This window comes from Erythranthe guttata, chromosome 8 (genome assembly GCF_056151865.1).
Source record: "Erythranthe guttata isolate IM_541 chromosome 8, IM_541, whole genome shotgun sequence".
Lineage (NCBI taxonomy): Eukaryota > Viridiplantae > Streptophyta > Magnoliopsida > Lamiales > Phrymaceae > Erythranthe > Erythranthe guttata.
Window position 1 is genome coordinate 2,939,075 of NC_142540.1, and position 27,334 is coordinate 2,966,408.

Genomic DNA, 27,334 nt, shown 5'->3' on the forward strand with positions numbered 1-27,334 from the left:
ATTGGATTGTTTTCATAAACAATAGGGAATCTTCGTTGTTTTATATGATTTGGTAAACATGACTATGCCATATAATCGGAATTTTTAAGTTCATAATGCAAAAAAAAAAAAAAAAAAAAAAGAAAGAAAGAAAAAATAAGACTATAGTTAAAATAGTCACATATAGTCATATTCAACTATAGTCATATTCGGCCTTGCAAACATGTGGAGAGAAAAATTTCAATTTTTTGTTTAAAAAAAATTAAAAAAATATATTTTTATTAAAAAATATTCAAAATGAAAATAAATATAAAAAAAGGCTAAATAAAGTCCCAAAATAATATAAAAATAAAAAATAAAAAAATAAAGTTCGAAAATAGTTTTTTTGTTATTTGGTAGCAATCTTTTAGGAATTTGCAGATTTTTAGGAATTAAAAAGTTGTTATGGAAAGAGAGAAAAAAGGAATAATTGAGATAATTATACTAATTAATCCTAATTAGCGAGATTTAGGTGCCTCATTAATAGGAATTTGTAAATACTAGATAATTATCAAAAAAAAAACGTGATAAGTAGTAAAGGGTAAAATTGAAAATAAATATTTTAGGGGGTTTTCACAAAGAAAGAATTATGGTATGGACATATCACCATTTTTTATCTATAGGAGGGGTGTATTGCTAATGACCCCTATTAAATAATACATTTTTCTTTTTTTCGTAAAACAAATCAATATCACCGCTATCTTCCACGTGGCGTCGAACCCAAATCTATCACGGCAGCCCAATACAGGTGTGGCCCAATAAAGGGGTGTAAACTGTAAACTAGCCGAGCTCGAGTCGAGTTTGGCTGATTTGGCGAGCTCGAACTCGAATGTATTTTGACGAGTAATTCTAAAAATATTAACGAAATTTAAAATAAAATGACCCGTGATTTATTTTTTTAACTACTTTTATGAATTTATTATTTATTTTGTATTAATTATATTTAAAATTAAAATAAATTAAAATTTGAAAAAAAAACTCGCAGTCCGCGAGCTCACGAACAATTAAGAATAAGTTTTGGCTCGACTCGTCAGAAAACTCAAATTCGAGTTCGAAAAATTCAAATATGAGTTAGAGCAGTTATCGGGCAGGGCTCAGTTCATTTACACCCTAGCCCAATAGCATATTTATCTTATTCCATCTCTAATCAACATTGTGGGAGGCAGCATATCATAGGGCCTATTAATTCCTTAACAAAAGAAATAAATAAGAAAGATAAATAACAATAACAATAACAACATATCATTCATAAAACCATCCAAATTAAACACTTGAATAAAATAAACCCCAAAGTTTGTGATCATCGATCAAGCAGCAATATTAAATCGAATATGCCTAAGAAGCACGGGGACCACCACATCCGGCGAGCTCAGCTGCGGCAGATGACCGTCGGTCGACATGACCTCAACGATGGAATCCCCGCCAAGGTTCTGGTGGAGATACTCGGAAACCACCACCGGCACCGCCAGGTCCTTCACGCTCTGGATGACGTGGCATGGCACAGTGACGTGGCCCAAGAGAGGTCTAACGTCACTGTAGAATATGGTTTGGGCCACGCTCAGCGCTATGTCCGGTCTCATGTTGAACAGCGTCCGGCTGAACTCTTGCACCGCCAACGACTCCATGTCGCCCCCGACCGCTAGTGGGGCCCACCCGGCACACCAGGACTTGTAGTTCGATCCCATTGCGTCGAATAGTTGCACAATGTCCTCTTCTTCGAATCCTCCGTAGTAATCCGGATCGTTCAAATACCTAAATCAATATCCAAATAATTAATTAGTTATATGGCCTTATTGCTTTTAGCAATTCATGTATATAATCATACAAATAATAATTAATATGAAAATAATTTATAATTGTTGAATAACCATCTCAACTAAAAGTTTAAACTGTTCAGTGAAATGTATCATTTAATATTAATAATAATATAAATAATAACCTTGGAGAAGCGGAAACGGTGATGATTTTGGAGAAAAGCTCCGGACGAGTGACGGAGGCAATAACGCCGATCATGGCGGAGACGGAGTGGCCGACGTACACGCAAGACTGGATTCGAAGCTCCTCCAAGATGGCGATGACGTCATAGGCGTAGCCCTCTAGGGTTGAATATCTATCAAAGTCAAAGTAATCCGGGTTGGTTGTGCCCGCGCCCATATTGTCATACAACACGACCCGGTACTCTTCTACTAGGTGCGGCACGAGGTGTTTCCACACGGATTGGTCCGTACCAAACCCGTGGGCCAGGACTATGGTCTGTTGGCCCGACCCGACGACCCGAACGTTGTGAGCTTCTTCGGCGATTCCCATGATGTAAGTTTCTTCTTTTTTTCTGGGTGGTCTTTTGAAGGCCAATTGGATTGGATTAATATATGACGATAATTAAAGCACATAATTCAAAATTAATACTAAAATTATTAATTTTGTCTTGGGTGGGCGGATTCTTGATAATAATTAATGTGGGATTAAATTAATTAATTGAATAATTAGGGTGACAGATACTTGTTAACTAACCGCCAGCTTGTCACTTGTTCTACTTCTACCCCATCGGTTGACCTAGCTTCAACCTTTGTCTTTGTCAAGTCTTTTTCTCTCATTTTCATTAATTTTATCAAATATTAATTATCTTTTGTAATAATTTATAAATTTGATGAAAAATTCGAACCCCCACCCATTGTTTTCTCTTGTTTATTTGATTTTCCATCAGGTAGAGAAGATTTGGGTGCTGATATGACAGCTGTAAAAATATTAAAAATGTAAATGATTCCAGGAATCGAGAGCTGTAAATCTAACGCTGATCACATGCGTCAACATGCAGGATAAATATATAATATGGGTCGGGTCAATTTATAATGGGCCATAAATACGCCCGTGGATGAAACTGGGCCTTTATTAATGGACAGCTTTTGAGGCAGCAAATCAGTTTTTAAGCCCATTATAAGACACGTGTGGTGAGCACGTGACAAAAATTTGGGAGTACGTTTCTGGAACCGACCGAGTTTATTGCTTCCATGCCTTTGTGGCACTATTATCATTTCAACTCAGACGAGTTATATTTTCGTATTTTGCTAAAGTTTATGGAGAAGCTTGCTGTTGATTAGAGAATTTAGACATAATATAGGGACCTTAGCGTAATTTTCTTTGTGCTGCACGAACATGATATTTTAAAATTTTATTAGATTTATATAATGGGATAATTAGCTCGAGGTCCCTAAAAAGTATTTGGTACCATTTAAAGTGCATATAACATTTTTCATTTTTGCTAAAGTTTCTCTAATTGGGATTTTGATACCCTTTGAAGTCCCTGGAACCCCTTTAATTGGGTTATATGAGCGTTGAACGGACAAGTTTACCCTTGTGGATTTTTGATAGCGCAACCTGACCAACAACAGTTTGTGAGAGTATATATAGAACTTGAAAATACATAAATATACACTACGCACACACTAATTAATAGCACAGAGAACTTGCTTATAGAACTTCGGACGATCCCGAAGATCAGCTTACTAATTAAAGAGCTTAGACCGAGTATTATTAGTACATGAATAGATACACTCTACATAGAAGTACACTCACATGAAATATTAGAAAGTATTAAGAAGAGGTTATAAGTTACGAAGTTAATTATATTCGATAGTCGTTTTCTATTTACCTATTCACAATAACCTCTCTCCCGTTTCTAATTTCTCAATATCTTCCACTTATGAAATTAGACAGATATTTCAGCATGCAGAAACATGCATCATTTGGGCCCACAAAACAAGAGAACATTTAAACAGAGAAGCGGGACCACAACTTTCAAATTGTGGCCATAAAGCAAACATTGTGTGTAATTTGTAGGCCCATTCAAAATTATCAATTCAAGGCATGCCATTTTTCCTTCTTGTTCCTCTCAAAAATATATAATTCCAATTTTCAATTTAATTTAATTTCAAAAAAAAAAAAAATCAAAAATCACACTAACGATTTCAATCTTCGCCGGATTATTATTCCATTAAAAAAAAAATCGACGACCCCAGAACGAGTTATATAAATTCCAAACCCAAAACATCGATTTTTCCTAATTTTTCTTTAGAACGGAGTAGAAACTTAGTTTCTAATTTCGATCTAATTCGTCCGATCTGAAATGAATTCGATCACAAACTTGTCATTCTCACATCCCATGCGTGATGCCTAAGTTTTTTTTTTTTTTGTTTTTTTTTTGGGTGTATATAATTTGTTCACTTTTGTATGTCTCTCTCGTGCTTCTTGGTAGTGATCAAATGGCACCATTTTCACGCCAACACTATGAATAAAGTATTTGCTAAAGTTACCCACTTTATATCATGACAGACACCACCACTATATACACACACCACCGCCGTTTATCATTGCAATTTTTTTTTTCAACTTAATTGAAATTCACAAAATTCAACTTAAAGTCACCCTATTAATTACTAATTTATCTAGCACTTAATTAAACTAGCTAGGTAGTGCAAACTTGACGAGTGAATTCCTTGCCAAAACTCAAATATAGTAACTTAAAAAGTTGGTTTATATAAACTAGGGTAAATTACGAAAAACCTCATTAATTTAGGTTGAATAACGAAAAACACCTCCATCTATTCGTAATTATCAAAATCCCTCTTTGACTAACTGTTGATCGAATTTTTTTTGAACATGGAATGTGTACAGTCTATTATACCTTGTGTTAAATATGTGGGAATAAAAGAAAATGTCTGAAATTGTGTAAAGTATATTCTTTGAAATAAAAAAGATTCCGTAAAAATTCACACTGTAGGATATAGGTGTAAGACGGAAACAAACATCAAGGGGTTTTCGTAATTTACTAATTTAACCTAAGTTATGTGTTCTTTTCGTAATTGATCCTATAAATTAATCATTTGAACAATTTGAGTTGCAACATCTACAAATTTGATATAATATTGTGTTAGTACAATATAATATATTTTTACATCCATTCTATAGTTTAGATGTACTAGAGTATTTATAAACTTACAATGGGGTTTGATGCGATGCAAATTAAAGTAAACATGTCACATGTACAATCAAATCAAATTAGATTAAATTAAACTATCGATTAATTAACAAAGACTATTATTAAATAATAACAACCACATAAGATCCAAAAAGAAAAAAAAAAAAAAAAAAAAAAGGCAAGTTACATCAAACCAAAAGGAGGCATGCGTGATAATGTTTTTTTTAAATAAATTATTAATTATTTAATTATTTTAAATTTAAATCTACGCTTCATCTTCTTCAAGAGAAAGTTGCTTCAACCATTCAAACGTTCGATGATGGGACAAGCGCTTTTTCGCCACGTGTTTGTTGGTCGTCATCGTCGAATCTTCTGCATTATTACTCTTCCGTCGTTGGAGATCAAGTAGCGCTTTTGCCACGTCACCCTCACTCGCGCACCTCTTGTAAAACACGACTCTTGGAGCAACTGTATCAACCGTATCGGACGAACATGACCTACAACCGCCGGCGCCGCCGAGCAAATTAACCCTAGCTTTCTTCTTCTTCTTCTTCTTCGCGTTGCTATTACTACCGCTGCTGATTGAGCTGCTGTTGCTGTTACGGCTCCCGAAGTTGTTCTTCCTGCTGGGGCACCGTGATTTTAGATCCGGCGGGGCGGCGACTAACCCTAGCCGGAAAATATTCCACGGCGGTGACGATTTCGCGGCGGCGTAATTTCTGCCGGCGGCGATTTTTGCCCTCTGGTTTGGAAAATGCAATCTGGGCGACGGGCTAGGGTGAGAATATTGGAACTGGTTGCGCGGCGGCGGTAGCTTGGGCCGCCTCACGGCGGCGGGGATAGAGCATCCGGCGGCGCTGCTGCTGGATGATGACGTCATGGAGTGGTGGCTGTTGATGCTGCTGCTTCTGCTGGAAATGAACCCGCCGGAATAGTAACGATCCATTGACCCGGACCGGAGCAAACCCGTATCGGAACTACTGACGGAGTGGCGGAAGGGCAGAATCCGGCCCTTGAAGAAGAGTTCGTCGGCGGCGCACATTTCGGATTCTTTTGACGCGGAGCAGAAATCGAAATCATCTTTAACTTCCATTACCGGAGATCTAATACTTTCTTCTTCTTCTTCTTCTTCTTCGATATTTATCTGATCTTTCCGCCATTGATGAAAAAGTGGGAGATCACTCAACGAGAGAGCTTCTTCTTCTTCTTCTTCTTCATCTTGTTCTTCAGCTCGTAATTCAACTGCAATAATATTGCTACATTTTTCTTCCATGATTTAAAAATTAATTACAGTTATATCTGAAGAAGAAAGATGTGTGGCCTTTATATATATATAAATATAAAATATAATATACGTGAACGAACGGTAATAAGATTAACATGGGAATTTAAAGAAGAATGAGAGAGACAAGTGGAACATAGATATCTGATAAATGAATAAAGCAAAAAAATAAATAATTAATAATTTATAAATAAATGAATAAATAAATAGTGGAAGTGAATGCAGGCGACCCAAAACTTTTGTGGTAAAATACAGTTTTCATCCCATCTTTGCACTTATTCCACTTTTAGTCCTCCATATTTGCAAAAATTATATTTGGTCCTAAATATTTTAAAAAATCAATATTTTTAGTCATTTTTGTAAATTTTCCGTCAGTACTAAGTGCATGCCGATCATTGATTTAACTGACGAACTAACGGTAAATCGACAGAAATAACAAAAAATATTAAAATATGAGGGATTAAATGTATTTTTTGTGAATATGGAGGACCAAATATAAAATAAGTGTAAACTTAAGAGATAAAAACTATAATTTCTCCAAACTTTTGTGCTTTTCTTGTTTGGGAGAAATATATCGGATACTTAAGCCGGCCCGGGCCCGGGCCCGGGCCCTTACTTTGTTTAACTGCAGCGTGACTGCCTTTACTCTTTAAATGATTGTTTTTTTAATTTTCGGAGAAAATAATATTAAATTATTAACAAATCTTTGTCTATGAAAGTGGGACGGTAGTAGTAATTTTTAGATTCTGAATACAGAGGAAATTAAATAATAATAAAAAGATTAAAACAAAAATATAGCTTTTTTTAGTGTGGGGGTGAGACTGTCAATTTGTAAATTGTAAGGATTAGAAGGATTAGATGAAACATAAATTTGCAGATTGGTAAAGGAATGTTGGACGACATTTACTATTGTCTTTTAGGACAGATGGTGACGATTGATTGGCAGGTGCCACAAAAAGGGTTTAATTTGAAGACAAGAGTCGGTGGTAGTAATTTGGGTAAATTACAACCATATGAAAAAAAACCTTATGTTTGGATAATGACATTTACCCTCTTAACTATACTTTTTTTTTACAGTTCCACTCTTATAGTGTCAAATTCAACATAATTATCTTTATTCTGTGGAATACGTTCTAGTTTGTACTTGTTTTGTGTAAAAATACAATTTCTGATGCACCACAATCTGATATTTACAATCCAAAAAATACATATTATGATCATCTTGCTTCAAAATGTATAGTCCGAATGGATAAAACGGGTACAAAAGTGATAATATTCCATATAATATCGAAGATTCCACTAAATTTGAAACCACAAAAGTGGACGTGTGAGAATATTTATAATTGAGGTGTGATTGTAATTACCCAAACGGGAAGGTGGTTTTCGTAATTTGACCATACCTCAGGGGCGTTGTAATTTACCCTATTAATTTTAATGCGTAGTATTAGGGGTGCAAGTTGGAACGGATTTTCCAATTTCCGCCGGTTCCGATCCGAAAAGTTCCGATTTTGGAATAACTTTTTTCATTCCGACTTCCGAAATTCCGATTTCCGAAATTTTCCGATTTTTTTGGATTGGAATTGGAATTATATAAAATAAATTTGGAATTTCCGATTTCCGATCCGATTTAATTCCGAAATTAATTCCGAAAAATTCCGATTTTTTTCCGAAAAATACACATATAAATAGTATATATTATATGACACTTATTTTCCGAAAAATACACCTATAAGTTTTGTTTTAGGATTTTGACATAATGAATTGTTGTTAGAAGTTTTATTGGATATTATGCTGTGTTTATTTTTATTTTATTTTTTTGAACTGAAATTTAGTAGTTAATAGTTTTACTTTTATCGACGTGGATGCTCTTATTTTCGAAAAATTATGAACATTTTAGAAAATTTCGGCTAAGTTTTGAAATTTTCAAGCTTATGTGATTTCCGATTTTTTTTCGAAATTCCGAAATTTCCGGGCCTTTTGGAATTGGAATGAATTTTTAGATTCCGAAAATTTTGGAATTGGAATTGGAATTGATTTTGTACTTCCGAATTTTTTTGGAAATTTTCCGAAAAGGTTAATTCCGATCCGATCCATCCGACTTTCACCCCTAGGTAGTATGCATGACACCCATCAAACCAAACCTAATTAGATGTAGGGGGACAAGTCCAATTAGATTTTTTTATTAAATCCTTAATTCTGAACAAAAATTGTTACACATTCTTTTAATTTTTTTTAAACCCAAATCTACCCTTAATATAATAAATAAAAAATATATTACTTTCATTCTATTATTTTTCTCTTTCTCTTCCTCTCTCTATTCTTCTGCCGCCCACCTACTCCTCTTCTCTCTCTCTTTCTCTATTTCCACGCCCCAAGCCTAACTCCTCCTCCTCCTCCTCCTCTCTCTCTCTCTCTCTCTCTCTCTCTCTCTCCGCACCCCAGTCTATCACATTCACTCTTTTCTTTCTTTTGCTTTCTTTTTCTTTCTTTTTAATTATTAGATCTGAGGTTTTAAAAATCTACAGCGGAACAATAGATCTGCAACGGACGATGGTGGCCAATTCAGACGCCCTTGTGCGGCGGGCCGATGTCCCTGACTCACCTTGGCGGGGAAGTGGCGATTGCATCACGGAAGGGTTGGCGAGATGTGTGCCTGCAAATGTATTTTCGTTGTTTTTATAGCGGTGGCTAGGGATGGTTATGATGAATTCATGGTATGTGTGCGTTTAGTTGCGTATACGGCGAGGACGACTCGACGGCGGCTGGTATACGTTTGCTAGCGGTGCTAGGGTTCTAAATTGCAAATGTAGGGTTTTGAAAATGACTCTAGTTGTCTACGAGTGTCTAATGGCGTTGTGAATCGAAAAATCGTCTGTTATTGAAAGCTTTTTTTTATGTTAAAAAAAAAAAGAACATTTTTTTGGCTAATTGCATCGAATTATCTTTTAAGAAATTTTACTTAGTTTGACCGCTAGAGTTTGGCGACAGCTACTTTTGGTTGCTAGGGTTGATGACGGCTGGGAGTTATTGGCGACTAGAGTTTGATAGTACTTCATAGTAAAATATAGTATACCATAGTATACAATAGTTCTATACTATAATATATCGTGGTATACTATACTCTACTACATAAAAATATGTATATTGGATTAAACAATGAAAAAAAAATAGCATACTTTTGTTTTTGTAATAATATTATGTAGAAAAAAAAAAGAAAAAATAAGTTTATTTTATAATATTGTATAAATGCTAAAATGAAGAAAGAAAAGAAAACGACAAAAATATTTTCTGTAAACAAAATTAAAAAATATTAGACGTAAAAATGAAACTATTAAATATAGAACAAATAAAATAATAAATGTAAATTTTGAATTTGTAAGTGGAAGGACATTTTTGTAATGAATTTTATAAATGATATGAAGCAAATGTTTGATTGAACTTGTCATTTAGTTCTAATAAGTTTTGTCACCAGGGACCTATATCTTAAGGTGGTGTTTGCAAATGCTTTTTGAAAGTGATTATTCTGTTTTTTTTGCTCATAATCTGTTTTTAGGTGTTTGCAAAATCAACTTTTGCTTTTGCTTCTCTTAAAATAATCTGCTTCAAGCTATTTTTTTAAAAGCACCCATAACCCTGCTTTTTCAATTTTAGTTCATTTTCCGAAATATTTGCAAACACCCCCAACTTTTAGAAATAAGCACTTAAAACTAACTTAAATCACAATCTCTAACTTCTGCTTTTAAATAATTATTTGCAAACACCACCTAAGGCCCCTAATTTTAATTGGAACTTGTATTCTCCTTCTTATTTTTTTCTTATTTTAATTATTTGTGAAAGAAAATGTGACACATCGTTTGCTTATTTGACAGGTTAAGAATGGCTACCTTTATTGCACACCAACTATGCAAGCAACTTCCAATTCGAATTTGAAAAAGTTGTGTATCAATGTTTCTTTCCAAGTAAGATGGGTCGAAGTATGTGTATTAGGTAAATTTTGCTCTCGTACAGTAGTATTATGAGATACACAACATATTTTTTTAGATTTAGACGTGTGATAACATCGATTAATAATTCTGTGACGGTTGAATCGAATCCAATAAGATCGAGGACGGTTTAGTCACCGTGAATACATTATTGAAAAGCTAACTTAGAGGAAGGTCTGCAACATAAATAAAATTTTAGTAAGGGTAAAAATATCATTAAATATTGAGTTTGTGTGAATTTTCAAATAAATAGAGGTTTGTATTATTTTCAATTTTGGTCGGTGTGACAGTAATATCAGTTAACTAGTTAACTTCGAGAAGGTATGTATCCAAATTAGGTTAGATAACGGAGACATGTTTCTGTCTCTTTCGGATCGTCTAAATTTATGGGTAGTTTGCTAAACACTCTATAATATAATACTCTTTCAAACCATGGTAATTATATCTTCGTGTTTTGCCGAAAGTTCACCGGGCAACTTAGTTAAAGAGTTTGGACAGATAAAAGTCATGTTAGACTGAATATACGTTATTATCATATAAATCGTGTGTCTTTAACGGTAAGAGTGTTGATTTATCCAGTGCACCTAAACGTTTGGCTGCATATTCATTTATTACCGAATTTTTTTTGACATAATAATATTAATATTAACATGAAAATGAAACACCTTGTTTATGTGTGGGCTTGACATATCTAGGTTTAAATGGGCTTCATATGAAAGTAGATCATCACACAATTTAGACGAGCCACTGTTTAGTAGTATAGTGGGCTTCAATATATTTAATTAATAACCATTGTTATGAGGTTCAAAATTGCTGGATAACCATTTCTATTTTTTTAAATATATTTTATATTAAGGACTACATGCATAAAAATATATATATATATATATATATATATATATATATATATATATATATATATATATATATATATATATATATATATATATTACCGTATATTAGGTAAAATTATTCAATTTATATGTATTTAAGTAACATGTAATTCTTTCTACAATGATTGATATATACTAACTTTATAAGTTCGATTTGTGGCTGATATAACCTCAAATCGAAAATAATATATGAGACGAGTTTCAATCTACAACTATAAAGTTTGATGAGCCCCACTACATCTATAAAGTTCGATTGTAATTGGGTTGCTTCTAATCGTAGGGTTCGGTGGTATATATTAAAGTTTGAGTTGAAAACAACTCACATAACCCGATTGCCATCCTAATTGTTCGATGCCGGAGAAATAAATTTACAGTTGGACATAAGAAAATATCAACTAGTAAGTAATTATGGCAAATATTAGAGGTTACCCAATTGATGATATTGGGAACCAACAACACATGTATAAATATTAAATACGTTAAGATATTTTGATTTAAAAAAATAAAAATAAAAAAGGTTATATATTAAAGACAAAATAGTATTTTCACCAATAAATTAACTGCACCTACACAATCATCATTGTCCCGTGTGACAGTCAATCAATCGATCGATGCACCACTAACCATGTGCTTGTGATTTATCTTCAATCGAATCATTTATTTCACTTTTCTCATACACCACTTATCCCTAATATTCAAAGCAAATTTCATTTTGTGAAGGAATCTATTTCCATTGCAATCAACTTTCAAATAATTGTCGGGTAATGGATGTACTAGCGGTTGATGCAAGTGAGCACGTGTCAATTTATCGACCAACTTTGAAATTCTCTGTCAGCGGTTGATATGTGAAGTTTGTCACACCTGTTAATTAGCCTAGTGTGATTTACGTCTCTCGTATGATTTATAAATACGATTTATAAGTTATTATGCGTAAATGTATATTGATTCAGTGCACCTATACAATTGGTTACGACTTACGAGTTACTTCATTATTCGATAAAAAAGGAAAAAAAAAAAGAATCAAATAATTGAATGTTGTCCCCCATCTAAATTTCATGAAAAAGAAAAGTGCTAATCAATCATATTGACATAAGTGAGTGTGATAATATTGTTTTGCCAAAAGAGAAAAACAAATAAAAAAACAAAAGAGTATTATATTTTCCCACATGCAATGAGAGACCAAAGTCAAAACAGAAACCAGGCTGTTCATATAATAATAATTTGGAATCAATTTAGACTAGCTAGGCAAGTGTGACAACATAACTGTACACTGATCAAGAAAATACAAATTGATTTTCCCAATTTTCTTTAAATACACATTAAACACCAAATTTCAAACCCAGCTTCATTTTTTTAATTTTGCTTTGTCGGTGAAATTGAAACAAAAACAAATTACATAATAACTTACCCTTAAAATAATAAATAAAAGAAAAAAGAAAAAAAACTAGGAACCATAACTCAGGCCCTTTTGCGAGCCGAGCCACATTGCATATTATTGTACCAATTTTACCCCTCTCACGTCCAACTAATTGCAACCGGACTCCCCACAACATGCTTCCCATCTGACCACTCAATTCTGCCAAACTCATTTGTATTGGACGGCTTAGATGCTGCAGCACTAAACGTCACCGTATAGGGTTTCTTCTCGTTCGCTTGACTAAAAGTCAAACTCCCAGGCTCCACAGATATCTTGACCGAATCGCTCGATGTAGTAATAGAAACCTTGTACGTGCCAGGTGGTCCCACGTTGGTCAGTGTTCTCGTGTGCTTCACCACAGTGGACCCCGTACTACTCTCACTGCTGCCTGTACTACCACCACCCGTTTGAGATTGGAGAGATAGCGCGAACGAGGGGTAATTTAGGTCATTCACACTGTACGCTTTGTTGGCCCCACAGCTGAAACTCCTCCTCGCTAGGCTGTTGATTTGTGCTGACGTGTAATTTAACGCGCACAGGAAATTCAAATAATCGTCTGTGTTCAAATCGTAGACCAGCCCTGGGTTGAGGGCGGATACGGGGTCCACGTGTCCGGATCCGTGATCGAACGGTGTGGATGGCTTGCCCGTGGAAACGTCTTGGATCACTTTCCCGTTTTTGTAAGCCGTGTAAGCCGTGGTCATGAGAGCAGACCGGATCGCGGCTGGGCTCCATTCGGGGTGAGCCGACTTGAGCAGAGCTGCTAAGCCGCTTATGTGCGGACACGACATTGATGTACCTGATATTATGTTGAAGCCGACGCGCCGAGTGTCCTCCGCCAAGCCGGTGGGCCCCACTGCACCGGACCACCCGGCTAAGATGTTGACACCTGGCGCTATGAGGTCCGGCTTCAGTATTTCTGGGGTGATGGAGTTTGGGCCGCGTGAGCTGAACGCGGCGACCACGGGCGAAGGCTCGATTCCCAGCTTCGTTCCTTCGAAGAGAATTGTGGCCGTTGGATTGGAATCTGAAAATAAATACGCCTTGAGTTCCTGACCGGTTTTTTCGCCGACGGCGGTGGCCGGGAGTAGGTGGGCGTCCGCCACTAGCTCCTCGCCGTTGGCGGCGGTGTTGGTCAAAATCATGCCGGCTCCTCCCGCCGCTTTGACGACGGAGCCCTTTTGAACTCTGGGATTAATGCCGCGGTCGCACAACACGATTTTGCCGGCGACTTTTTCCGGTATGAGTGTCCCCGTCATGCAAAGATTTCCGTTAGTAACGTTGCTCACATTTCCGGCGTAGACGAACGGAAGCAATTTACCAGGCAACAAATCGCCCTTGAAAAGAGAGACGCCGGAGTAGTTTCTGCCGTTGCCGAGGCTTACGAACGCCGGGAAGTCACGATCGAGGGTTCCGGCACCGACGGTTGTTATCCACGGCGCCACGTTGGACAAACTGTAGGAACTAGGGCCGGCGTTGCCGGCGGAACAAGACACCAATATGCCCTTCTCCATGGCGGCGAAAGCTCCGATGGCAACGCTGTCCCTGTAGAAATCGGACATACCACCGCCGAGCGACAACGACAGCACATTAACGCCGTCATCGATAGCCTTATCCATGGCCGCCAATATGTCGGAGCTGAAGCAGCCACCCTTCCAGCAAACTTTGTAAACAGCAACCCTAGCCCGCGGCGCCATCCCACGCGCCGTCCCCGGCGCGTAGCCCAACAAGCTAGCCCCGGAAACAACAGATCCAGCGGCGGTGGAAGAAGTGTGTGTACCATGACCATCGTCATCCCTCGCCGATTTCGACTCCGTCGACTCGTCAATCGGGCCGAGAGTTGCTTCATACCCTCTGGCGAAGTACCTAGCTCCGATCAACTTTTTATTACAGTTGGATTTAGTGAAATTCGTTCCAGTCTCGCATTCCCCTCTCCAGGATCCGGGTACCGACCCCAGACCCGCATCGTCGAAACTCGGGCTTTCCGGCCAGACGCCGGTGTCCAAAACTCCGACGATAACTTCACTCATGGAATCAGATTCCGGGAACATTGCCGCGTTCTGATCCAAGCCCAGAAAGGTAGGAGTTCTAGTCGTGTGGAGCTCGTACTTCGTCTCCGGCAAAACGGATAGAATCCCGGGTCGGGTCTCCATGACCCGAGCTTCCTCCGGCGTGAGCCGGGTCGAGAACCCGTGAACCACGTTGGTGTACGTGTACAGCATCTCCGCCGAACCGGAAACCGATCTGAGCGACGACTCGTACCAGTGAGTGTGGTCGTCGTACCTCTCCGGCATTTCAGATTTCGCCATGTGCACGATGTATGTCCCCCTCCTCTCCTCCTCCACCGCCGCCGCCGCCGACACGTGGCATAGCGCCGCCAGAAGCAACGCAACTCCGACGAGTAGTGTATGCCAAGGGTTAATTCTAGTAAATTCCGCCATTTCTAGTGTTGGCCCAAAAGATCGTGAAGGCTCTGTTACTAATATAGTAGAGAGAGAAAGAGGAGAGAGAGAGAGAGAGAGAGGTGGAATAATTAACAAGAAAGTGTGAAACCATGCAAAGACGAGTAAGTAGGGACAGTGATATTGTTTGTCTGGTTTATATGCATGATTGCATTACTACAAAAAAATAGTATATATTTAAAAAAGAAAAAACTAAAGCCTGGTAAGGAAAAAAGCCATGTTTATCACCAAAACAAAAATGGAAAATATAATGGGAAATAACACACACAGTAAAGTGTGTAATATGTTTACCTTTGGTCACGTGTGGGTTCATCAGGCTTTGAATCCCACCACCACTTGGTTCAAGAAAGCAATTCTACTACTACAATATCTAATATTTTCTTCTTTTGCAGAAGAAAGGGTCCAAAAATCACCTCCTAAAACTATTGTTTCTTCTGCTTCACACAATCATTCTATTTTTCTTTCTGTAAATAGGTTTTTTTTCTTGGTAATGGTCAAGTGTTTATTCAATTCCTTTGGTTAATAGAGATAGTCGGATAATTACAAATTGGAAAGTGTAATTTTAGTGCAGAGAAAAATTCTTGAACATTACATTTAAGTTGGTCACGGGTTCTTGTAATTGTCTAAAAAAATTAAATAAAAATAAATAATTAATTCCGGAGAGTGGGCGGTGGGTGGAGAGACGTGGAGGAGGTTTCAATTTCTAACTTCCCAACCAACATAAATCTTCTCATCTTTTTTTTTTCTTTTTTTTTTTTTTTTTTTTTTTATTAATTATTTTCTTGGCAAATTTCTTACCCATCCTTTTATTTTATATATATATAGTTGTATCTTTAATTCACTCACACTAAACGCCTTTAAGATAATCTACTATTGTATGTTTCTTGTTGTAGTGAGTAAAAATAGGGGCAAGTTATTTCAATTCAAGAAGTGTGAAAATCTTTATGGGGAAACTCAAGAAGTTATTACGAGATCTTGCATTTTAGGCACTATTTATGAAGATCAAATGCCACATTGTCCTAATTCTTTCTCATCACGAAGGTCCAACCTCCGCTCGAAAGATTTTGATCTGATGAATGTAAATTATGATGATTCAACGACTGATTAGGATAGCAAACTCGAGTCTGGTGCCAACAAAGAATCAACTTTCATTACAGTGAAAATTCTCACACTGCAACAACTGCTAGTGTTGATTCTAGAACCTTGCACAACTTATTACACGAAACTAGTTGAGTTATATCCATGTGGGCTTAATAAATGATGGGTCAAGACCAAAATTAAGAGGCCCAACAAAAGTTAAGAATTAAGATGTGCAAGCTGGTAACTCAACCAATTAATTATACAGACCCAATTATTTTTGTTTTTCTTAGAAGACCCAATTATTTACTCAATGACAATACAATCAAACCGAAGTCAGTCCATAATTTCATGGACCCATAAGTCAAGGTACACAAATCAATGTCTCCCAAACAATTTTCCTTCAATTCATGTACGTACAAAGGGTCCTTATAATATACTATATTACAATTGTTTTTCCTAAATTACACCATAATCAAGTTAGTTTAGTTTGTATCAATTAGCTCTAAGTTAGTGTTAACTAATCACTATGCAAGAAGATATATATTATGAGGGTTACGTTCATAATTTTATTTACAATATAATAGAGAAGAATTAAAAGAAAGAAGGATGTACATGTGACAATGCTAATGTCATTTCACTGGGAAAAGAAAACGAGAGGTAAAGGATTCACGTGACTCGTGAGGCTAAGGGTGTAAATGAGCGAATTCAATGAGCCGGTTTGAAGCCCGAACTGGAGTTTTTCGAGCTCGTGAGTTCACGAACAACTATATAAAGGCTCGAGCTCGATAAAATGGATTCGAACTCGAGTCTGCTAAAACAGTCGAGTTCGGCTTGTTTACACTCAACGTGAGCAGACACTTTAAAGTTTAAACTATAGGAACAAACAAGTTCTTGTCTAATAGAATATATATAATCCCAGAAAATAAATTAACAATGGTATTAATTGTCTGTATTTAATTAATTAAATAATTATATAATGAGATTAGAAAGTGACCCTGATATTGAAATATGTGGCCTTAAAATCTCTGTCTTGCCTACATAGACAAAAAAAGATGGTCTTTATCATTAAACGTCACATCTTTTGAGCAGCACCCCACAAGTTTCTTCCTAACGGAGGAAGTCGCATTTGCTAAATGCGCTTTTCTTCCTGTAATGTTTTTTTTCTTTTACTTTTATTATTATTTTATTTAAATAATGTAAATCATGATTCGGGCCGATTCTACAAAGCCCAATCAGGAACAAGTCCAATTGAATCGGGCCTTGTGGGAGAAGAGGGTGGATCTGGATCTCGTCGAATTATCATATGAATTGGATCGTAGTACTTTTTGGAGATGATGATCTTCGTAATCATAATTTTGTTTTTGATTTACTTAATTGAAAAATAAATTCAAAAAAAATGCAGAGCGTGAGGTACTATTTGCCGGCGTTTGATCTCCACGCTCGCAGTCATCACAGAACAAACCGTCATAGATATGGCGTACTTCACCAATTTCGCTGCTCTCCGACGTCATCTCTGCCGATCGATCACTTCAATTGCGGCTCAATTTCCTTCCGATCGTTATGCGAACCCCACCGCTTCTTCTTCTTCCAATTTTCTTCTATTTTTGCACCCGAGATTCTCCGGTAAGCGACGGCTGAGCACCAACACCGAGTGGGCGGCGCCTCCCGAGTTCGACGGGATGAACGCGTACGAAATCCTCGGGGTGACTCAGACGAGCTCGTTCGCTGAAATCAAGGATTCCTTCCGTAAGTTGGCTAAGGAAACTCACCCCGACCTAGCTCACTCGCAAAATCAGTCATCGCACGCTTCCAAGAAATTCATTCAAGTCCTCGCTGCTTATGAGGTTTCTCTTTCTCTCAAATTGTTTATTTATGTCAATCGTGCAATGTATTTTCTGAATTGCAAGCTGGTTTTTAAATTTGACTAATCGGTTTATTCATTTTTGGGGAAATTTTGAATGCCTGCTGTTATCAATTTTAATTGGTTGTGTTAAACATTATTTTCTGGCCGGTAGAACAGCACTGATTAACGCATGTTCTTAAATAACCGTAGAAAGTTGCTCCGCTTTTGAATATAATACTGAATCTGTAGTGACTAATATCTTCGTAGCTCTATGAGTTGGTAGGAGGATATAATACTGTAGTAGTGTTCCTAGATTTGGTTGTTGTTCTTTCTGACTTACCTCTGTATCCATTTATCGAATCTCTCTTTTTACGAAAAATGTCATGCATGATTCGTGCTCCAGCAAAAAAAAATTCACTAAAAGTTTTTCGGATTCCAAAGCTGTAGCTTGATTTATAACTTGATGGATTTCAGATTCTCTCGGACTCTACCAAGAGAGCTCACTACGACCATCATATCTTATCCCAAAGAATCTTCAGTGAGAAACACTCTAGACGAGATACCGTAATCTTCAACTACAACTCCTACGGGAACCCAGCTAAGCAGATGGAAGTGGTGGAATGGTTGAAATGGTATAGATATACGATAAACGACATTTTGTCTGAAAGAAGAGTGACCGATGGGTCGGGTTATTTCGACGTCCTGGAAAGAGATTTCTATTCGGCAGTCCATGCTGCTTACTATGGACCTGAGATTGAATTTATGGATCTCCTTCCCGATCGTTTTGAAGCTGAGGAGAGGTCCATGGATACTACATCAGAGGTGCTACACTTGGTTTCCGGTAGAGACCTTTTCGGAATGGTATGTCTAGCTAACAAGAATCGTGAACTATCGCATGCCCACACTGAGAAACTAACATCTTCTGCTTCGGGTTCGGTTAATTTGGCTGATACTGCAAGCGGAAAGTTTCAATCTGCTGCAGATGAAGGTAAAGATTTCAAGAAGCAATCTATTTATACTGATTTTCGAAAATCCGATGCGTATAGAAATCTAGAATTACATATAGCTGGAAGAGTTGCTGCTGTGGCTACAAGGGTTCCACCTAAAAGTCCCAATGTGAAAGAGGATGAGGACTGTGAAGACCAAATACGTGTCTATCTTATTTCATGTGAAGACCAATCGCATGCAAGGCATGTGTCTACTGGAGATGCATTTACAGATTCCTCGTCAGTTGGATCTCGAGTTCATCTGGGAACTATAAAAGGTTTGGGAACAACCTCTGAAGAAGGAACCTGTTATGTCTACGACAATGCTGGTGTGAAGACACATATGATTATGAAGCATAGAACATTGCTGGTGTGTGCAATATCTTTTCCCTCAACCTCTTACCACCAAATATAAGAAAACAAAAATACGTACAAATGCAGTTTCATTGAAGCCCATGTTAATTATGAAGATTAGAAATACGTACAAATCTGTATAAGAAAGATTCAGGATGGACTGGGGTTTTGGATATGCTCTGTTTCCTACGTATGTTTTTGAAATGTGCCATTCATTAGGATGAACTTGTCAATATAACTCGTAACTAATTTGTGTATTCTTTTTGCAAATATCATTTGATTCATATTAATATCTAATGTAAATTATTTACTCCGTGAATCCTAAAAACATGTTTTCTGCCTTTTGCTTTGGCTTCTATCTTTCTTTTGCTTGAAAGTGCTTATACATGGGATTCATGCTTGCTGTAAATGTAGTGTGTTTATCTTTGATTTGATAAATGTTTGTCTCAGGTGAAACACTTGCATTGGTTTCGAGTTGGAGAGAAAATCTCGGTTTGTGAATGCAGATGTACTCGAGCCCGTATGCCGCCAAGCAAGTAAGCAACAGTTCTTTGTTTGAATCTTTATTTTACTACAACTTATGAATCCACCCTTACTCTATTATAAAAAAAATTATATCTTGTAATTTTTATGTTCACACAATTGTATCTTCTTTTCATAGGATATACGACTTGAAAAGTTAGCTGTCTTAAACGTAACTGCTGATGTAACTTAGTTTTCTAAATTCACCCGAGTTCAACATTTTGAAATATGATTGTAAGTTTGTTTTATCGTAAGGCTTGAACGAGGATGGAGTGATTTATTGTGTTTTCTGAAAACTTAAGGCATGAATGTATTCAACTTTTCATGCTACAGATATTGGCTGTTTGAGCCTCGCAGTGCAATGCATGACATAGGAGGATGGTACATTGAGACATTTGGAAGAGACAAGAAAGGAAAGAATATTTCAGCACAGAGATACTGGGATGGAATAGATACAGATGCCTATTATGAGCAGTAAGTAATTTGTAGATCCTACAAATTCCGAGAAAGGAAACATCGAATATCCTAAACTCTAAAGTTCTGTCGAGTCTGGACGAGATTAGCATTACGGGTGTCAAATTTCTATCCTTTTTATTGAGTTGGTAGCTTTTGAAGTCAATTTATGCTATTTAATGTCATTTGCAGGAGACTTCATCCAGCAATGTACTTGCTTGTTCTTGCCTATAGGACACTAGACATTGAAGATGCGATGACAGGGAAAAAGACAATTAAGGATAGAGTTGAAGCAAAAATGTCGAGAATATTCAGTTGGTACAAGAAAGTTGACAGCTAGTACGTGATGTGATAACTTCTGATGTGTGACACTATAATTTTGGCATGTCTTGGCCTGGGGTTCAACAATCATTAGGAGAGCCAGTGACTGCAAATTTCGCAATGCGAATAGATGAAGATTTCTGAAATGTAAGAAAGGAGTTTTTTAAGGTTAGATTCCAATAATAACTCCGGAAATGGAAAATGATCCGATAAATGGGTCTTGAAGGATTTGAAAATGGATTTCTTGGAAGAAACGCATCCCTGATTCAGATATGGTAGTCCTGAATTTATATTTTTATGATATTTTCAAAATCATGCCTTACAATTTCATCTCAGTAAATAGGTCGCCTTGTCTATAAGTTTAATTTCTTGCTGATTTATACGCATTTAATTTTGTACTGTGGTACAAACAATCTGTAACATTTAAAACTGGAATTTAGAAAGTTCCCTACACTTTGATTTGGATGTATTTCTGACACCGACACATCTGTATCTTGCACAGATGCTTAATGATTTGTCGCTCCGAAGAATATGGACAACTGAGCTTGTGCGCGTTAGAATCACCTGAGTAGGTCCTCCGAATAGCAGTACTGCTCATCGACTAATGCACGGTAATACATCTCTCTCTTCTTTTTATTTGTTCCAAGTTTAGTTCCAGTAGTTTTTACATTTTCATAAGCCTTGAGAAAGAATCTTCTTACAGGACACAATCATGTTATTTATATTTTCCTCAGTCTCCAGTCAACTGTTTCAATTTACAGATTTTCCAAATATTCTAAAGGGAATAATTTGTGGAATACTTATTATTTTCATATCTGAATACCTTCCAACAATTATGACTTGCTATTTTCATATATAGATTTTCAAATACCAACGAGGATCGAAGAAGAGAGTAAGAAAGAGAAAACAAAATTCCGGACTAAGAGGATCCATAGAGAGCAAGTACCAGAAATTTCCCACAAAATCGAAGGAAAATTGAAAGACGAAATAGGGGAAAATTCAGATAATTAGGGCACACATATATGTTAGGAAAAATGATGAAAAAGTGGTGGGAAAGTGAGAATAAAACAAGGGGGAGGTAAAATATTACTGTGATTTGGCGAAATTACCCCTGACTTAGCACATGGGAGTTGCGCGTGTGCAATTCTGGCAAGAATTCGGCCAAAAATGTAATCGGTGCTCCAAATATGTGAGTTCAGGGGTACCGTGCAACTTTTTGTAGTGGTGAAGTGCAAAATGCGTCTAAGTTCAGTGGGCAAAATGCTATTAACCGTGTAATTTATGGTGAAAAAACTAGTCGATGTTACATAAAAGTTGTAAAGAATAATCAAAAAGTGACGACAACAATGGATTCCAACTGTATTACCAATGAAATTAGTTTGTGTGTAATGAATCTGATTTGCTTAATCTGCGTCCCACGTGCACTGCATATTACACCAAATCATAATCCTGCATCTCTCTCATTTTATGAGAACTCTTGTGAAAAAAAAATAAAAAATTATATTTTAGCCATTTTAAATCTAGATAATGAATTAAAGGGGAAAAAAAAAAACAATTGTCCACTCGGAGTTTAGTTGGTAAATTATTTTAAATTTAAATAGATAATAAAATAATGTTATTTATTTCTTAATTTTTCTTGCTATAATATTTTAATTCTTTTTACAATGACAATACTACTCATAGATAGATTATCTAATAAATGAGTCTGGAAGAACTCCCGCCGCGTACGAAAGTCGAGTTGTATAAATTTGCTCCGCCACCCCCACCGCCACCGCAACCACTTGTTTTCGCCGGCGCTAGCCATTTTTCTACTAACACACTCTTCTTTTGATTCCAAAAAAAAAAACAAACGAAAAATTAAAAATAAAATCATTTAATTTTACACTGATCACGCTTCAGAAACATAGGAGCAACAAGGTTGGAAATAATGAAGATCAAAGGGAGTAAAATTGGCGGAGCGAAACGGATCAGCCTAGGGTTGCCGTCGATTTTCCTCTTGTGCCTCTTCTTCTTCCTTGCCGGCTTTTTTGGTTCGTCTCTTTTCTCTCAGCAGGTACATTTATGGTAATTGTTTTTTTTTTAATTAGATCGTGATTGTTTACATAATTTTTTTTCCGTACGTATGTGTGTATATATATATGTATATGTATGTATATATACATATGCGTGTCCGCGTGCGCGAGCACAATTGTCACAGTTAAGCGTGTACGGCAGGAGACGCCCAGTCCGGCGATGCGGGAAATGACGGAAGAGATGAAGATAGAATCTCAGGCGCTGCCACGTGGACATTCCGGCGAGGATTCCGTGGAGGAGATCCCCTTTCAGGTATATGTATACATGTTTTTCGGATTCAGAGCCAATTCCATTTTTTTTTTTTGTAATTTTCCCCTTTTTCAACATTGCTGGTGGTGCTCTTAATTTGAATTCTGAAGTAAATTAAAAGTTGTATGGCGACGGAATATATGATGTCATATGCTGAAGCAGAAGAAACTCTTATTTGAAAACCTAGTTAGAAATTCTTAGGTTAATGTTAATGTGGTATTTAATTCCTATGTGAAAAGCTAGCAAGAGATTTTATCACCTTGTTTTGTTTTCGAACAATCGGTTCATTCTCACTGTGTAGGATCTTCCTTATTGCAAATTTAGAATTTGCCCTGTTCAACATTTTCTGCAAACATGATTTTCCAACTCTGTGACCAGATCTTTCCTCGTGTTCCCCGTTAGTTGAATTAAAGTTTCGCTTGTAAATTACTAACTTATAGTACCTACAGAATTAAAACAAAAAAATACGTAGATGATGGAGCCTCCTTCGGTTTCTTTGCTATAGATCTTCGATTGATATTTTTAGGCGACACTCGGATGCGTTGTGCAAATGAAAAGGCGTACATTAGTTATGTTAAATGATTGACATTACAGTTTCGTTGGCATCATTTTGCATTTAGTTGAGATTGTTCTACTGGTTGTGGATCCTTGGCAGATGCCACTTGAAATTCTTGGCTATTGACGTATAAGGATTATTTTATAAATTTTATTGCGTATAATGGGATCAGTTTGCAACAACAACCGACAAACTTGAAGATTTTGGTAACTCTTTTCAATGTGGGTAGGACGTAAATACGTCAATTGCTAAATTGCTAATGTGAAGTATGATGCTGTAACTGATTTCGTCTTTCAATTTTTTATTATGATTTCTTTAGTTTGTTTTAACTCGATGTTTTTGATTCCACAATTCTCATGTCCTAGATTCTGAGCTGGATTCCTCGAGCATTATTCTTCCCAAACTTTGCTACAGCAGAACAGTGCGAAAGCATTATAAAAATGACGAAGCCGCACCTCAAACCGTCAAAATTAGCTTTTCGTCAGGGAGAAACAGCAGAAAATACCAAAGGAACTAGGACAAGGTTTATTACAACTGAAGTGAATTGATTTCATAAGAATGTACAGTTGCAGTCTTTTTAATATTTTTGTTTATGTTTGATTTTCGATTAAAATTGGATGATTATTTTCTGTCCTTGTAGTTCGGGAATGTTTATTAGTGCATCTGAAGATAGTACTGGACTCCTCGATCAGATTGATGCAAAAATTGCTAAGGCAACAATGATTCCCAAGAATCATGGAGAGGTAGAGCGCGTTTAAGAATTTTTATTTTATTTTTGCTCTCCGTATAGATTTAATTACTGTAAAGTGCTCATAGTTAGAATTCGTGAAATTCATGATTATTTAATTTTTTTTTGCACTCGAACGGTAGCTTTGGCAATGAAATAAAGTGCCGTCTGCTATCAGATGTCATCTCTATAAATCATCGAATAACTGGTAACTAACAGGGATTCCAATAAGTAAACTTACCAGCCAATTTTCTTGTTTTCAGAAATTTTACATTTTATTGTTAGTTTTGAGTTTATTCGTTTCAAAATTTGATGTCAGTTTATCCGAAAAAACCTCTGATAATGTCTAATGGTGGTGTTTCAGTCCTTTAATGTCCTGCGTTACGAGATTGGGCAGAGATACCATTCGCACTACGATGCTTTCAATCCTGCTGAATACGGCCCACAGAAGAGCCAAAGGGTAAGACAAACGTATAATTAATGTCCAATTTCGAAGCATTTTTGCAGTCGTTTTTTTTTTTAAATGTCCACGTGTAATTACTTATTACTGTTAAGAGTTATGAACGATTTAGTTGCGTAAACTCACTTCGATTTTTTGAAATCTTAAGGTTGCTTCTTTCCTGTTATATCTATCCGATGTTGAAGAAGGGGGTGAAACCATGTTCCCTTTTGAGGTTTGCTAATTCACAGCGTTACATTCACTCGGTATTTATTTATTTAATTAATTTAATTTAATTATTTGATTGTACAGAATGGACAAAACATGGATGGCAATTACGACTACCGCAAATGCATCGGTCTGAAAGTAAAGCCACGCAGAGGAGACGGACTTTTATTCTACTCACTATTCCCAAACGGCACAATTGATCCAGTGAGTGGCACTTCCATATTTCCTCTCCAAACCATTTAATTTTCCATTTTTAATTATTATTATCATCTCTGTTTATTACATTATCGCTAGACGTCTCTTCACGGGAGCTGTCCAGTCATCGAAGGAGAAAAATGGGTAGCCACAAAATGGATCAGGGATCAAGTGCAGTTCCAAGATTATTAATATTTGTAAGTACTTTTCCAGACTGTCTACAGCTTTTGCAGTTTATGTATAGAGTACACACTTAGAATTCATCTTTTTAATCAATAATAATATTAATTAGAAAATATCAAAATACATAAGACAGGTCTTTTGGCACCATCAGAATTATAATATATAGAAAAATAAATATTCAGATTTATTGAGAAGTAAAAAACACTTAAATATATAGACATAGCCAATATGACTGAAAAATTAGAAAAATCAAATTAAAATAATACGTATTCTAGTAATAACTAACAAAATTTTCGTTGAACGTTCCACCCGGGAATAGCTTTGACTAAAAGGCTAACATACTTTTCCATTGCGATCTCTCTGCTCATGTCACCTAGTTTCTGCCAGGCATTCCTGTTTTTATTCAGACACATTAGTTTTAAGACAATTAAAAGTTCTATTCGTGAAGTACTAAACCTGGAAAATAAACTAAAAAGTTCGAATTAAAGAAATAAATTGTACCATTTAGCTCGGGCGGAAACTTTGAATGCCATAGGCTGCGATCCATGGCAAGGACCTTGTAGAGCAATTTTTTGAAGGGCGTAGAGTTGTAATTTCACATCTTCGTTAATTTGATTGGAATTTCTCTTACAACTAACGAAAACAACTGCTTCACCGAATATTTTCTCTAATTCCGTCCTCTCTATTCCCTCCCAATCGTCATCATTATCATAGTCAATCTTCCCGTAAATTGTATCATCATCATCATCCCTTTTGCTTCCAGTAACTTCTAGAACCCCACTCGATTCATTGGAACTCGTATTGACTAGATTTTCCTCTTCTTCTTCTTCCTCCGTAATTTCTTCAGTGATTTCTTCTGTGATTTCATCGAAAACTTTATTCGTAAAATTAATCTCAAAAACCAATTGTTTTTCAGCATTGGATTGTTCATCCTCTTCTTGATCATGATTAGTAGCATCATTGATTTCAGAATCACTATTTGCTGCTGATCTGGTTTGATCTGCTTCGAGACAGGATTTTCTGGTTTCGTCGAGCGAATTAAGGTATTCGAAGATCAAAAACATTCCGGCAGCGAAACTCACAACCCACAACAGCAATGTATTCACAGCATCCATGTCTGAAGCTTAAGAAGAAAGAAACAAATAGACAAACGACGGCGGATATATGGGGGTTCTCCTTTGTGACCTGTTATATATACATACATATATATATATGTATGTATCTATATATATATGTATGTTGAAAAAGGAAGAAGAAAACAAAAAAGTTTATAATAGGAAAGGGGGGTTTTTGGAGGAGAGAGAAATATATATTACTATATTGGTTACAGAAATAAGAAATTGTATTTTTTAAGGTTGGAGTGGGACCCAAGTTTCACACAACAACGTGCAAAAGAGTTGTCTGAAAACGACTTTCAAACGATCACTCTTTATTGGTTTCTAGCTAGTATCCTACTCAGACTAGAGTATTGTAGATATGATCGAAGAACACGTAATCAGTATGTGTTAGTAATTATTATAATTTTTTTATTAGTAAACTAAAACAAGAAATATAATTAATTGATTACACATTCATTCCTAAAATTATTTGAACGTATTTTCACCATATACCATGCACTAAAATTATTTGAAGGTAGTTTTACTTTTAGACATGATTTAATTGCTATATTATTTTTTATCTTCTGCAAAAATATTATTAATATTTCTTTTATTCTTAATTTTTTCCCTAAAATAGTTTTTTCTCAAAATAAAACAAAACTAGAAAAACACTTCCAATTAACATTGACTACAAAGACTTATTACTTTTTTTTTTATAAGACAAAGACTTATTAGTTACTCCTTACTTATTATCCATATATTAGCCATATAGCACTCACAGGGAAACGACGACACGGTAGTGGGGAAACGGACACTGGAAAATGACTTGTCAAAATAATGTGGATACGAGAGTTTGGAGGAAACAAATAAATATTAAAAATATAAGAGTATATTTATAAATCTGCTATAAAACATCTATAAGTTTTTATTCATATATAAATTACTTTTATATATTTGCATACAAACATATTCAAAATAAAATTTACTATCAACTATTA

The 27,334-nt window shown here is 36.1% G+C and overlaps 6 protein-coding genes across 10 annotated transcripts; 2 read left to right on the plus strand and 4 right to left on the minus strand.

Annotated features, from left to right (window-relative positions):
- Window positions 1-1,244: 1,244 nt before the first annotated feature.
- Window positions 1,245-2,433, minus strand: KAI2 (alpha/beta-Hydrolases superfamily protein). Its single transcript, XM_013000919.2, has 2 exons — window positions 1,958-2,433; window positions 1,245-1,770 (listed from the first exon to the last, which is right to left on the minus strand). The coding sequence occupies exons 1-2, from the start codon at window positions 2,323-2,325 to the stop codon at window positions 1,326-1,328; spliced, it is 813 nt and encodes a 270-aa protein (XP_012856373.2). The 5' UTR covers window positions 2,326-2,433; the 3' UTR covers window positions 1,245-1,325.
- A 2,623-nt stretch (window positions 2,434-5,056) lies between these two features.
- On the minus strand, window positions 5,057-6,350 carry LOC105975714 (uncharacterized). The gene has a single exon (XM_013000930.2). The coding sequence runs from the start codon at window positions 6,264-6,266 to the stop codon at window positions 5,259-5,261; it is 1,008 nt and encodes a 335-aa protein (XP_012856384.2). The 5' UTR covers window positions 6,267-6,350; the 3' UTR covers window positions 5,057-5,258.
- Window positions 6,351-12,427: 6,077 nt separating this feature from the next.
- Window positions 12,428-15,797, minus strand: ARA12 (Subtilase family protein). The gene is made up of 2 exons (XM_088821646.1): window positions 15,322-15,797; window positions 12,428-15,047 (listed from the first exon to the last, which is right to left on the minus strand). The coding sequence occupies exons 1-2, from the start codon at window positions 15,341-15,343 to the stop codon at window positions 12,667-12,669; spliced, it is 2,403 nt and encodes an 800-aa protein (XP_088677772.1). The 5' UTR covers window positions 15,344-15,797; the 3' UTR covers window positions 12,428-12,666.
- A 1,429-nt stretch (window positions 15,798-17,226) lies between these two features.
- LOC105973355 (Chaperone DnaJ-domain superfamily protein) lies at window positions 17,227-21,996 on the plus strand. Of its 4 annotated transcripts, none has more exons than XM_088821647.1 (8): window positions 17,227-17,428; window positions 17,513-17,954; window positions 18,428-19,309; window positions 19,744-19,829; window positions 20,149-20,289; window positions 20,461-20,736; window positions 21,092-21,200; window positions 21,449-21,996. In XM_088821647.1, the coding sequence occupies exons 2-6, from the start codon at window positions 17,583-17,585 to the stop codon at window positions 20,606-20,608; spliced, it is 1,629 nt and encodes a 542-aa protein (XP_088677773.1). In that variant the 5' UTR covers window positions 17,227-17,428; window positions 17,513-17,582; the 3' UTR covers window positions 20,609-20,736; window positions 21,092-21,200; window positions 21,449-21,996. The 4 variants fall into 4 exon arrangements, with proteins under 4 accessions (XP_088677773.1, XP_012853833.2, XP_012853837.2 ...); XM_012998379.2 differs by having other exon boundaries at window positions 17,288-17,428; window positions 20,461-20,864; XM_012998383.2 differs by lacking the exon at window positions 17,227-17,428 and having other exon boundaries at window positions 17,461-17,954; window positions 20,461-20,757.
- LOC105973372 (putative prolyl 4-hydroxylase 9) lies at window positions 21,091-26,766 on the plus strand. 2 transcript variants are annotated; one of them, XM_012998397.2, is made up of 10 exons: window positions 21,091-21,200; window positions 22,489-22,642; window positions 22,804-22,914; window positions 23,833-23,990; window positions 24,108-24,210; window positions 24,559-24,654; window positions 24,803-24,868; window positions 24,946-25,065; window positions 25,156-25,253; window positions 26,254-26,766. In XM_012998397.2, exons 2-9 carry the CDS (start codon window positions 22,517-22,519, stop codon window positions 25,246-25,248), a joined length of 873 nt encoding a protein of 290 aa, XP_012853851.2. In that variant the 5' UTR covers window positions 21,091-21,200; window positions 22,489-22,516; the 3' UTR covers window positions 25,249-25,253; window positions 26,254-26,766. The 2 variants fall into 2 exon arrangements, with proteins under 2 accessions (XP_012853851.2, XP_088677774.1); XM_088821648.1 differs by having other exon boundaries at window positions 26,210-26,339.
- LOC105973380 (acyl-CoA-binding domain-containing protein 3) lies at window positions 25,374-26,354 on the minus strand. The gene is made up of 2 exons (XM_012998406.2): window positions 25,741-26,354; window positions 25,374-25,632 (listed from the first exon to the last, which is right to left on the minus strand). The coding sequence occupies exons 1-2, from the start codon at window positions 26,352-26,354 to the stop codon at window positions 25,521-25,523; spliced, it is 726 nt and encodes a 241-aa protein (XP_012853860.2). The 3' UTR covers window positions 25,374-25,520.
- Window positions 26,767-27,334: the final 568 nt, after the last annotated feature.